The sequence below is a fragment of the Danio aesculapii genome, chromosome 16 (assembly GCF_903798145.1).
Source record: "Danio aesculapii chromosome 16, fDanAes4.1, whole genome shotgun sequence".
NCBI classification, from domain to species: domain Eukaryota; kingdom Metazoa; phylum Chordata; class Actinopteri; order Cypriniformes; family Danionidae; genus Danio; species Danio aesculapii.
This window is the reverse complement of record NC_079450.1, coordinates 46,274,657-46,288,513: the sequence shown is the minus strand read 5'-3', so window position 1 is coordinate 46,288,513 and position 13,857 is coordinate 46,274,657. Positions and strand designations below refer to the sequence as shown.

Genomic DNA, 13,857 nt, shown 5'->3' with positions numbered 1-13,857 from the left:
TAATAGTTTTAATAACTCATTTCTAATAACTGATTTATTTTATCTTGGCCATGATGACAGTAAATAATATTTGACTAGATATTTTTCACTTCCATACAGCTTAAAGTGACATTTAAAGGCTTAACTAGGTTAATTAGTTTAACTAGGCAGGTTAGGGTAATTAGGCAAGTTATTGTATAATGATGGTTTGTTCTGTAGACTATTGAAAAAATATAGCTTAAGGGGGCTAATGATATTGACCTTAAAATGTTTTATTTTATTTTTTTTATTCAAAACCGCTTTTATTCTAGCCGAAATAAAACAAATGAGAATTTCTCCAGAAGAGAAAATAGTATCAAACATGCTGTGAAAATTTCCTTAATCTGATAAACATCATTTGGGAAATGTTTAAAAAAAATAAAATAAAAAGGGGGGGTAATAATTCTGACTTCAACTGTGTGTGCGTGTGTGTGTGTGTGTGTGTGTGTGTGTGTGTGTGTGTGTGTGTGTGTGTGTGTGTGTGTGTGTGCGTGTGCGTGTTTGTGTGCGTGTTTGTGTTTGTGTGTGTGTGTATATATGTGTGTGTATATATGTGTGTGTATATATATATATATATATACATATATATATAGTTTGTTGAGTAATATTACTGAAATTAATATAAAAACTGAATAAATATATATTACACATATTTCCGAAAGTAAATAAATAAACTTGATGGGTAAAAAAACTGCAGCATAGATTCTGTGTGGGATCAACAATGACAAATTTAACTAATAATTTATTTATTACTAAATTTTATGAATCATATTTAATGTTTGTTTGTGGTTGATGCAGTGATCGTTAATAAATAGTGAAGTTCCTCAAGATTCCTACATTAAATTGTGATTATCTGTGTACATTAGTGCATGTTTATTAATAATATTCTTGAATGGATTAATATAAATATATAATATAAATATGTGATCTTGAATATGAATGGATTTGTCTCATTTATTCATATTTGCTTTCAATATTCATAACTTTTATTCATTAAATGTTTGGTTTATGTTTAGTTTTTTTTTTTTTCTATTTGTTACTAAGTGGTTTGCACAAAAGTTGTGGTAAAGGTTTTAAACATTAAAGGTGCAGTTCACCCAAAAATGACAATTCTGTCATCATTTACTCACTCTTTACTTGTTCCAAACCAATTTGACTTTCTTTCTTCTGTTGAACACTAAAGAAGATATTTTGAAGAAAGCTTGAAACCTGTAACCATTGACCCCAGGTACTGCTATGAAGTTCAATGATTCATGTATTCAGTTTTTTTCTAAATATCTTCTATTGTGAAGAAAGAAATGTATAAAGGTTTGGAACCACTTGAGGGTGAGTAAATAATGAGTCAATTTTCATTTTGCGGTAAACTTTCCCTTTAAACTTTGCTTTGGTCGACAGTGTTCTGTAATCTCTGCCAAGCTATAATTACTACAACTCAATCGAAACTTGTTGTCTCCTCATCTCTTTTCAAGGGCATACAGCACTTTTGTCCACTGCAAATGAAGACACTTCTAATTGCACAAACGACACAGCAGATGAGATCATGGAGCGGATTGTGAAATCAGCCACTCAGGGCCCCAGTCAGAGAACACAACCCCGTGAGAGGAGACGTTCCAGAGCAAACCGCAAATCCTGTGAGTCTGATACACTGATTAATACACCAGTCCTGAATTTAAAATACCTTTTGGTTGATCAGATCACAAATAGATGACATTTGTTTACACCTGTGGTCTCATTTAGAAACGTGGCTTGTGTAGAAAATGGAAATTACCACACAAAGGTTGCAAGCTATTAAAAACAATCTTGATGTGCGCACCTTTAAGTAAAGTTTGGACTTTCAGTCATTCATTCATTTTCTTTTCGGCTTAGTCCCTTTATTAATCTGGGGTCATACACAGTGGAATGAACCGCCAACTTATCCAGCATATGTTTCACGCAGCGGATGCCCTTCCAGCTGTAACCCATCACTGGGAAACATCCATTCACACTCATTCACACACATACACTACGGACAATTTTTGCCTACCCAATTCACCTATACCACATGGTGTAGGTCTGTGAGGGAAACCGGAGCACCCGGAGGAAACCCATGCGAACACATGCCAACTGATGTTTTTCAACATAATATATTGCAATCTGGTCTTCTGCTCATGAAGGTTTTATTTATTTGATCAAAAATACAGTAAAAGCAAGACATATTGTCAATTATTATAGCAATTTAAAACAGCTGTATTCTGTTAAAATGTTATGTACTATTGTGATGGCAAATCTTTTCTGAATACAATTTTAATGAATTAAATAAAAAACCTTACAACACTAAACAAACAGTAGTGTATACTATAGTAGTAAGTGAAGTTTATTAGGGAAAAAATTTACCATTTAAAACCATTCGTCAAGATATCATCAATATATTTGTACAAATATAAAAAAAACAGATAATTGATTGTTATTTAGAGACACTTTAAGCAAAATAATTAATAAATAGATTATTCGTTATTATATGTTTGTATAGTATTTGTTACAATTTTAAAACAGCAGCAGTTGTAATATTTTAAATGATTTTCTTTAAAAATGATGGCATCATTTGGGTGTCTCTCTCACATTCCCCCGTCTGTTTGTCCACAGTGAGAAGAACACTGAAGAACGGTCTTACCCCGGAGGAGGCACAGGCTCTGGGTTTGGCCAGCGGCTCTGAGATGCAGGTGTGAGACAGCAGACGCTCAGGATCTGGACAAACAATATGAGCTGGACACACACGTTTGCTTGATTCTGGAGCAGGTGCATGTTTCTGGGTTTGTCTTTTACTGTGGACAATTGATATTCTCACAGGAGAAAGGGATTATAATCACTAACCCATCATACTATGCTTATCCTGGGACGTGTAGTCAAACCTTACTCCATTTACTAGCTTCACCTGCATTTGCATTTTGTCCCAGCGTGGAATGATTGAAACCACTCAGGTGCACGTCCACTGTTCCTGCTCTTTACCTGTAGACTGTTAACTTGAGCTCCCAAATGTTATTTTAATGCATTTTTGAAAGAAAACAAGCACAGTTGCTGCGCAACTTCCTGATGCACAATGTTTGTAGACGCTCATACATACACACAGAATGCTTGTCTAGTTCTCCAGTACAGAGACAAATGTCCATCTCTTACCGCTGTGGCCTTCAGAATGAACCCAAAGAACTGCGTTGAATGCGTTGGTACTGGCTGTTTGGTTTAATTCAGATGGAATTAAGTAGTAGCACCTTCAGCGATCACATCTTATGTAAATTAGTGGTGATTTTTCTAGGTTACAGCTGTGATAAACTTGTTTGTCTTGCCTGTTTTTAAAAAGGCAGGGCTTGTGTTACATGTCTGGTTAGTTTCAGTTAAGCAAGAGGTAAACTGTGTCCACTAAAGCATTTTTACTGTAGCTCTTTTCAAAATGCCTAGCTGTAGGCTTTCATGCAACATGCTGTCAAAATGTCAACTAATACAATGTTAGAAGACCAGAAATATCCAAGTTAAACTAATATTCTTGCTTAAATTGGGTTAAATAAAGTGGTATATTATGCCTGCACAAATCTATATTAGAGCGTTAAACGGCTGGTGACAATGTCCTAGTAGTTAGTGTGTGGGCATATAGCACTGAGTTGCTAATGGCGACCCAAGTTTGATTCCAGGCTTGAGGTTCTTTGCTGATCCTTCCCCTCGCTCTCATTCTTGTCTCCTTCTCCACAGTCCTAAAGGTTAAACATGCTTAAAAAGCATTAAATGTAGAGTTATTTTCAAATTCAATCAAGTATCATCTTTTACTCATCCTGCACTTGTTTCAATCCCATTCGACTTTCTGATCACACTTTATTTTGATGGTCCGTTTGTTGAATTAAAGTTACGTTGCATCTACATGTCAACTAATACTCATTAGATTATAAGTAGACTGTTAGGTTGGGGTTAGGCTTTGTGTAAGTTGACATGTACTTGCAAAGTTTCTTATAGTCAGTTAAATGTCTGTTGAATACTCAATTGGACCATCAAAATAAAGTGTTACTGACTTTCTTTCTTCTGTTAAACCATCAGAACCAACCATCAACTTCCATAGTATTTGTTTTTCCTATGGATGTAAAAAAAAAAGAGTTTGGAACCACTTGAGGATGAATAAATTGTGTAAATTATCATTTTGGGTGAAGGTGGATTCAGGCTTTAGCCAACTAAAAAATAACAATTACTTGAACAAATAAGTATTCCAATTTTTTTATAGAAAATAAAATGTACTAATTTGAGGGAAAAAAGAAAAAAAAAAAGATCTGTGAGTCTAGTCACTTTATATTTGTAGATGCTTGAAATTAGTTTATACAGTGCAGTGCTTTTGTCTTTTTTGTTTTTTTACTTGAGACAGTTAGTTTAGGCATCAGTTACTTGTAACAGATCATTTGCTAAAATATGGAGTGGTATACAATAAAAAAGGTATACCTTGTCCTTCAACCAAAATCCTTCAAATATCTGGTCAGATCTCTGGTAACCATAAAGAAATAAAATAAAACAGACAATTAAAGTGATTTTATGCTGCATAGTACTGTGTTGTTTTGGGGATTTTCCACTGCATTTCATACAGTACATACTATCTGGTCCTAACTTTAGAACCACCTAGGGGGAGGTTCCAAGCAAGCTGTACCATTACCAAAACGTAACATAAACACACTGCTAATTAGTTCGAGAGAAGCATCATTAATGTTAATGTCATGAAAGCATGGGTACAACAACTATAGCGATAATTATTTTTTAATTAACTGCTGTGGAAATGCAAACCAAAGTTAGTAGAACCATATTGAGCAGTGGAAAAAGTGGCCAGTGCATCTGTATGTTTTAATTTTTAAAAAGTAAAAAAAAAAAAAAACAATTAGTCAGAATTATTAGCCCCCCTTTGATTTTTTTTTTTTTTTAAATATTTCCTAAATGATGTTTAACAGAGCAAGGAAATGTTCACAGTATGTCTGATAATATTTTTTTTCTTCTGGAGAAAGTCTTATTTGTTTTATTTCAGCTAGAATAAAAGCAGTTTTTAATTTTTTAAAAACCATTTTAAGGTCAAAATTATTAGCCCCTTTAAGCTATATATTTTTGATAGTGTACAGAACAAGCCATCGTTATACAATAACTTGCCTAATTACCCTAACCTGCCTAATTAACCTAATTAAGCCTGTAAATGTCACTTTAAGCTGTATAGAAGTGTCTTGAAAAATATCAAGTCAAATATTATTTACTGTCATCATGGCAAAGATAAAATAAATCAGTTATTAGAAATGAGTTATTAAAACTATTATGTTTAGAAATGCGTTGAAAAAATCTCTCCGTTAAACAGAAATTGGGGGGGGGGGAATAAACAGGGGGTCTAATAATTCAGGGAGGCTAATAATTCTGACTTCAATTGTATATGTGTGTTAATTGGTAGCTAAGGTTAAAAAAATGATTTAGTGGACACATGCTTAAGAGGGGATTTTTAAAATGTTTTATTTTTTCTCTGCGGACCACTAAAGCCCCTTTGTATGATCAAAACACATTTAACTCTAAGATAATCTACTTACTTTCACAAAAATAATGACAAACTAGCAAAAAGTCTGTATTTTTGCCTCCAGCTATCATTTCCTCATACATTATCTCTATAACAATACATTCATGTCATAACTTGTGAGCTGCAAAAGTAGACAATCGTCTAATTTAACTGAAAGGTTTAGCCATATTTGTTCAAAAAAGTGATGGCATTTTTATCAAATGAGTGCCTTGAAGAAAAGTTTCGGTTCTATCAGAATCTGATTGATGGCATTTCAGGAAAAGAAAGTGGGAAACATTTAGTTTTTCCAGCATTTTAGAAGAATAGCTGTCTTAAATAAGAAAAATATACAATTTTGACTTTTACATTGACCCTTGAAACCCACTTGATTTTCTGTTGTAGGGAAAATTGGATATTGTGAGTTAATAGTTAGCTCTGTAGAGATCAGATTAAACAGTTAATGTGTTTGTTGCAGAAAGTTATCATATCGACTTCAAAATATAGCCCGGAAATCAAGGGACTACTTTTTGGTGCTTTTGTTAACAGCTATAGATCAGTATGAATGGATGTGAAAAGATCTGCATGACAATTCCTCATAATTTTTTTACTGAAAAAAAAAATCTAAAGTCATATAGGTTTGGAGCGAGCAAGCTACAGAACGTTAGCAAGATTTAGTCAACACACACTTTCCTTTTTTGTTTTTCATTGTGTTAAGGTTAATTGGTACATTTTTGTTGTTTTTTTCCTCCACAATTTACCACAGAGACACATCCACTGTCTGTGATAGTAGAACCATCTAGCACCTTATCATGTGTAGCATGCAATTTGAAAGGAATTGCAAAATGGAGTGTTATAGAGACATTTGTTTTCACCTTTCCCTCAGATTTTTACTCTGAGTATTATGTGGATAAGAGACTAGATACTTGTAAAGTAGAACCACGATGTAGAGGCTAAACACGAGACAGATGCTGTAAAATTGTGTAAATGTCACTTCAACGTTTTTATTTGATGTTGTGTTCATGTTTAGTTTGTATTTTGTATAGAATAGTGTATTATAGGTCAAATGCAGTGTTATTCTGTAAAAATTCTAATTTAAGAGAAAGCAAGCCATGCATGGTTCAAATAACAAACGTCGACTGGCTGTGTCATTATATTTGGGGATACGTGGATGGAGCCTGTGACGTCTCGATACCCTGTGAACATAGCTTTTGTGTTTCATGTGTTTACGCAGCACAGACTTGAAACATTGTCATGCACCCATCAGCCCTGCTCAAATGGCCTTTAATATTATTGTTGCACTCGCATACAGAGTTTCATCCACTGCTACAAGTGCCATAAAAAGTTGGTTTTGAATAAAAGATCGAGAATGTGAAGAAAAATAAACATGAATTCTAAATTCTAAAAGGAAAAGCATTTACTGTACTTCGCAATAAAAAGCTTTTACAGCAACTCCCAGAACTCAGAGTCTGACTTTGTCTTTTTTTGTAACTGCATGACTGAGCCAATTGAGGTTCTCTTTGATACGATAACAAGTGGTCAGTTGATGTCTACTGACCACTCTTCTGAAATTTGAACTTTATTTAGAGCATTCTCTCTGTGCTTTTGTCATCACTTCCACAGGACAGCTCAATGCAACGCCCAGATGAAGAAACCCGCTATGCGGCTTACAAGTAAGTGGGAAAGCAAGTGTATCAATGGGATGCCCAGATAGCATACAAACGTGGGCCACTTTAGGTAGTAATGCGGCACTAGTGGTATTCCTTCGGCCCAGTCAAAATGAATGTGAGCCTGAAGTGGCCCACCTGTGCAATGGCAAAGGGGGGCCAAAGATTCAAATTCATATATGGGCCATTTAAGGCAAAGATTCGGCACTTATGGCAAAATGTAATCTGAATGTGAGGCTAATTTGGCCCAAATGATGGAGGACAAATCTGGTCCACAGTTGGTAAATATTTGGCATAGACATTGAAGAGTAATCTGGGTCTAAATCTAAAGTGGCTCACATGTGTAGGTGCAAATGTGGCCCAGTTATCAATAGACATATATGTGCCACTTTTGGCAAATATTTGGCACATTGAGCTCTGGCTATTGTGGCTGTGAGCTTAATGTGGCCCAGTTATTTTAAACCATATGTGGGCCACTTTTGGCAAATACTCGGCACAGTAAACTCTGGCTAATGCAGTTGTTAGCCTATAATTGCCCAGAGAAGATATGGCAAATGTGGCCCAGTTATCCTAAAACAAATGTTGGCCACTTTTGGCAAATATTTGGCACAGTTATCTCTGGCTAATGTGGCTGTGAGCCTGTGGCTATGGCAAATGTGGCCCAGTTATCTTAAAACATATGTGGACCACATAGAATAAAGTCACCATCATGGAGAAAAGTGTTTGCTTTAGTTGGGCTCATAGCCCTGAACCTCTTAATATAAAATTTGATTTTGGGCTGCTGTAACCTTTAAGAACTTTGCTTGAAAAGTTTGTTCATTACAGCAAACAAGCCAAGTAAAAAAAAAAAGATTAAAATGAAGTGAGGCACAACTTGTGATTAAATGATATAATTCACTGATGTTAACCAATGTTTAATCCATTATTAGAAATAGCATAACAACATGTTGGCACATGCCACAGAATTATGAAGGGTTATTAGCAAAAAAAAGTTTTTAGGGTTCAACTTCTGCTCACAGAGACATCAATAATCAGCGTATGAACCTCAACAACAGTGACAATTAACAAAATGAACAAAACTCACAAACATCACAAACAGGAGACTAAAAGTGATGAAATCAACAACGTCTACATACAAAGCAGAATCAAAAGCAAATAATGAAAACTGTAGCATCAATAAGCTATATAATGTATTCATACTGCAATGCATGCTGGGATTGTTGTACTTTGCCACGCCCAGCAAGTGTAAGGTGTAGGCCAGATCTGGACCAGAATAAAAGCAAACTGTGGCCCAGAATTAGGTCTGTTCTGGTTCATTTGGTTGAATTCTGGCTGATATGTGGTATTGCTTTGGCTTAATTGTGGCCCAGATCTGGCAAACAGGAGCGGACCGCCCAAGTGCCATCAATCCATGCGGTATGTGGGCCGGATGTTAGTGTCTGGTGTGGGCCGCATTTGAGCCACATGAATTTTGCTAGCTGGGTGTAGATTTTGCTTTTGTGTGCTCTCAGAAAATTTCACCATCACGTTAGGTCAGAAATCAAACTAATGGTTTTTGACTGTCTCTAGAAGTGGATAAAAGTGGACAACCTCCAATGTGTGTAATCTAAAGGCATGGTACAAAAGCAATAAACTGATTAACTCATTTTTTATGATTGCATAGCCACCCTATCGTGAAAAAACTAAGGTGTAAATGCAACCCCAAATTTATTAAAGACATCTAAATTTGATCACTCACACAACTTCAGGAGGTGGTCTGCATCAAAACTGGTCTAAATGACGTCTATATGCATCTGGTTGTTGAAATCACATATACAAAATATAAACGTGTGCGTGTGTTACAGGCTGCATTACAAAGTCCAAAACACTCCAAAGAGGTTCAATAATATTTTGAACTGGTGATTGTGCAGGCCATGGGAGATGTTCAACTTTACTTTCATGTTCATCAGAGTACTGTTACCAGTCTTGCTGGGTGTATTGTTGCATAATCATCCTGATACATGGCAGCGTGTTCAGGATACAATGTTTCAACCATTTGGTGCACATGGTCCCCCAGAATGGTTCAGTAGTCCTTGGTAGTGATGCGCCCATATAGCCCAAGTATTGGGCCTAGGTAATGCAATGATATTGCAGCCCAAACCATCACTGATCTTTCACCAAACTTCACTCTGGGCATGCAACAGCCTGGGTAGTATGCTTCTTTGGGGCTTCTCCACACCGTAACTCACTCTGACGTGCGAAAGACAGTGAAGGTGGACTCATAAGAGAACAACACATTTCACATTATTCACAGGCAAAGATATTTGCTACTGGCACCATTTAAACCGACGTTTGCCGCTGGCATGAGTGACTAAAGGTTTGGCTATAGCAGCTCAGCCATGTATATTGACTCTGTGGAGCTCTCGAGGAACGGTTTTGGTGGAAACAGGAGAGTTAGCACCCGGGCATACCTTTCTCAGGTGTTATGCTCACATTACCCTGTTTATATCTTTATACACCACAAAAAAAACTTGCTGTCTTGGTCACAGATGCACCAGCGAAACGCACACCAACAGTTTGTCCTCTTTTGAACTTTAAGCTATTACTCTGCTAATTAAACCTTCACAATCTGCTCTTACTGATGGAATGTGCAGTCAATTATGATTGGCCAACAGGCTGGTCAAATTCAGCCATGAAACCTGCAACACTAAATAGGCCAGTGTTTCAGTTTCATCGCCCAACCCCTGTGTATTTATTTTTGGTTGATTTTTATGAAGGTTTAATTATGAGTAATCTGAAACCTGTCCCAATATGTCCCAACTTTGAAGTATAAATTAACCGTACAAGTGGTCATGTTGCAATTACAACCCAAAACTAAACCGAAAATTGGAACAGTATGAAAAACGCAAATAAAAGTAGTAATTTCTAAATTTGCCCTAACTTGTATTTTATTGCAGACAATACAACAAACATTATTTCATTATTATTTCTTTTTTCTAAATCAAAATGTATTCCAATTTTTTATTTTTTATTTTTTTAAGTTGGAACGGTAAAGCATTTACTACTTTGAAATGTTGCCATTCCTTTTCACAGCACTTAAAAGATGTTTAGGGACTGAAGACACATCACACCAATTTTATCCTCCTTACACTGGCTGCCTGTTAAGTTTCGTATTGAATTTAAAATATTGCTTCTTACTTATAAAGCTTTAAATAATCTAGCTCCTGTTTATCTAACCAATCTTCTGTCTCGCTACAATCCAACTCGCTCTTTAAGATCTCAAAACTCAGGGCTTCTGCCTGGTAGTACCTAGCATAGCAAAGTCGAGTAAAGGAGGTCGAGCCTTCTCATTTATAGCTCCTAAACTCTGGAATAGCCTTCCCGATAACCTCCGAGGCTCAGACACACTCTCCCAATTCAAAACTAGATTAAAGACCTATCTGTTCAGTAAAGCATACACTTAGTGCACCACTTAGGGGGCTTCCACACAGGTTATGCATCTTGTTGATATACACTGTGAACATCAGCTACGCTAATTATTTTCTTTATTCTCCATTTCCACCTGGGGATACTCTTCCCGAGGCCCTCAGACTATGCAGAGTCACTGATTCGATCCAAGACCAACGACGAGATGATCCCAAGGTTTTCATATCCTGGACCTGGCCGAATCCTGAGCAGCTACTGTGATGGTCATGGAAGAGTGGAGAACATGAGACTGATTCCTGTGACGCTCCAGAGACAGACGAGTCTTCGCTGAGGCCAGCTTCCAGCCTCCGCCACTGAGACTGCAGCTCTGCACAAGACGTTTGGCCAGCGGAGAAATTAAAATGATCGTGCCCAACTGAGCCTGGTTTCTCAAGGTTTTTTTTCTTCACTTCCGCCATTAGTGAAGTTTTTTTTCCCTCTCCGCTGTCGCCACTGGCTTGCATGGTTCGGGATCTGTAGAGCTGCGCATCGTTGGATTTGCCCTTCAATATTTGGACTCTCAGTAGTGATTTTAAACCACACTGAACTGAGCTCAACTGAACTGAACTTAAACACTACAAACTGAACTACACTGTTCCTATTTACTGTGACCTTTTATGTGAAGCTGCTTTGACACAATATACATTGTATAAGCGCTATACAAATAAAGGTGAATTGAATTGAAAAATTGAAGACAAAAAGTGTTTCAGGTGCATTTTTTCAAACAAGTCTTAAGGTGGGCAACAGTACGGGGTCTTTGCTGTCACAAATGCACTAAACATTCTCTATTGGAGACAGGTTGGGACCACAGGCAGGCCAATCAAGTACTTGTATCCTCTTTTTCTGCAGCCAGGACTTTGTAGCGTGTGTAGAATGTGGTTTTGCATTGTCTAGTTAAAGTATGCATGAACGTCCCTGGCAATGGTAGCAGCATATTGTGCTCCAAAATCTCGATGTACTTTTCAGCATTGATGGTGCCATCACAGAAGTGCAAGTTACCTTTGACAAGGGCACTGACACAACCCCATACCATGACAGACCTTGGCTTTTTAACTTGTTGCTGGTAACAATCTGGATTATCCTTTTCTTCTTTGGTCCAGAGCACACAGTGACCATTTCTCCAAAAAATACCTGTAATGCTGATTCAACTGACCACAGTACATATTTTCACTGGGTGATGGTCCATCCCAGATGCCTCAGAGCCCAGAGAAGTCAATGGCACTTCTGGACACTGTTAACGTAGGGCTTCCTTTTGGCAGAGTGCAGTTTAAACTGGCAATTGTGGAAGTAACTATGTATTGTGGTACTTGACGAAGGTTTGCCAAAGTAGTCCTGAGCCCATGTGGTGATATCACTTATAGGTGAATAATGATTTTTGATGAATTGCCGCCTGAGGGATTGGAGCTCACGGTTGTTAAGTTTAGGCTTGCGCCCTTGTCCTTTACACAACTGAAATTCCTCCAGATTCCGTAAACATTTTAATTATGTTATGCACTGTTGAAGGTGAAATATCCAAATGCCTTCCTATCTTTCTTTTAGGAACATTGTTTGTAAACATTTGAATAATTTTCTCATGTATTTGTTGGCAAATTGGCGATCCATGGTCCATGTTTGCTCCTAAAGCACTAGACCTTTCTTGGAGGCTGCTTTTGTGCCAAATCATAATTACAATCACCTGTTGACATCGCCTGTTACAAATCACATCATCGTTTAACCAATTTACCTGAATATTATTGCCTGACTTACTGCAAGAGGATTTTTAATCATACAACAATAGTTTATGGTTATTTTACAATAGTTTTTAATGTAAAAACTAGCTTGCAAATTTGCAATGGAAACTAAGCTCTCCAATCACCAGTTTTTTCACTTTACTCAACCCTCAACAAAAACTCTCCAAGAACAGAGTTGTTAGACATATCACCACCTTTATTTAGGGTCATGTACAGCAGATGGTTTTCTTGCAGTGTCACAGAGCTCCTCTAAAATGAGCTGTGACAACATCGAAACTGATGGAATCTCATTACAATCATAATTGTATGACAATTTTAGTGCAACAACAGACATGTAACATGCCTAATGCAGTAAAGATGTTGGTTGTACAAGACCATACAAAAACAACCTTGTGTGTTTGTTTGTTTGTTTGTTAGATATATCTATGGCAAAAGTGAATTTGCATTTGTCCCTATAACTTTCTCAGCAAGGACAGAAAAATGCCATGGAAAAGCAAAAGAAAAAGAAAAACAAATCTCAACGGTAGGTCAAAAGAAAACAAAAAGCAAATAAGCTCAGATCACAGAAAGGAAATAAAAGACAAAATCCAAAGTCTAGGATTCATGGTAAAATCCAGTGCAAACTATGTCTTTTCTGCAAGTTGTATGCCAACTACAAACTAAAGAAAGTGATAAAAGCAAGAGAATATATATATATATATTGATTCCTAACCTGTCTATGTCTACACAATAGCTACACAATGTCCCTGAACAATAGGGTCTGCACAGTACTAGAAGAAATTAATTGTAGAAATTTCAAGTTGGAAGGTTTTTCCAAATACAAACAGCAAGTCCACACCAATGAACTCATATTGCTCGGATTTAGTATCTCTATAAAGCTGAAGATAGCTGTACTTTTCCTTTTTGCAGTTTTACCTGTGCACTTTTTAGGGCTGTAATATCAAATGTCGATTCCGAAGCACCAACGTAATTGTTTTTTTTTTGTGTTGTTGTTGTTTTTTATCTGACACTGGTCCGAAAAAAGGAAAAAATAAAAGGAATGACATTTTTTGTGTGTGTAGTGCAGTTTTCTTAAGGAATTATCACTCTTATACAGTTACCTGATATGCGATAAGAGAAGAGAGTGTATTATTAACTGACAGTTAACTAGTTAAAACCAATGCAGATTTAAGACAATTTCAGCCTAGGATACTTCAGGCAAAACAAAAAGAGAACGAAAGAAAATCGACCTGCTTCGTACGATAACTGCTGATGACGTGAACAGAGATTCGTCTTTTTGTTTGTCCATTCTTCTGTCAAACGTTAAATAAAAAACATATATCAAGCATATGTCAGTTAGGCACTCATGACGTGATAAAATTCACATCCACCTCTGAATTTAGGCTAACATTGCACAATATCACGTAAAAATTGCAATTTTTTTGGAGATTAAACATCTAGTCTTTTCTTGTTTTGCATCGTTTCAAGCTTC

The 13,857-nt window shown here is 36.6% G+C and overlaps 1 protein-coding gene across 4 annotated transcripts in view; it reads left to right on the top strand.

Moving 5' to 3' along the window:
- fhod3b (formin homology 2 domain containing 3b) overlaps nt 1-5,301 on the top strand; it is a 305,076-nt gene extending 299,775 nt beyond the window's left edge. For all 4 annotated transcript variants that reach the window (XM_056476236.1, XM_056476235.1, XM_056476234.1 and 1 more), the window contains 2 exons: nt 1,488-1,649; nt 2,641-5,301. In XM_056476236.1, coding sequence (XP_056332211.1) covers nt 1,488-1,649; nt 2,641-2,723 — 245 coding nt within the window. In that variant the 3' untranslated portion in view covers nt 2,724-5,301. The remainder of the gene's footprint in view (nt 1-1,487; nt 1,650-2,640) is intronic.
- Nucleotides 5,302-13,857: the final 8,556 nt, after the last annotated feature.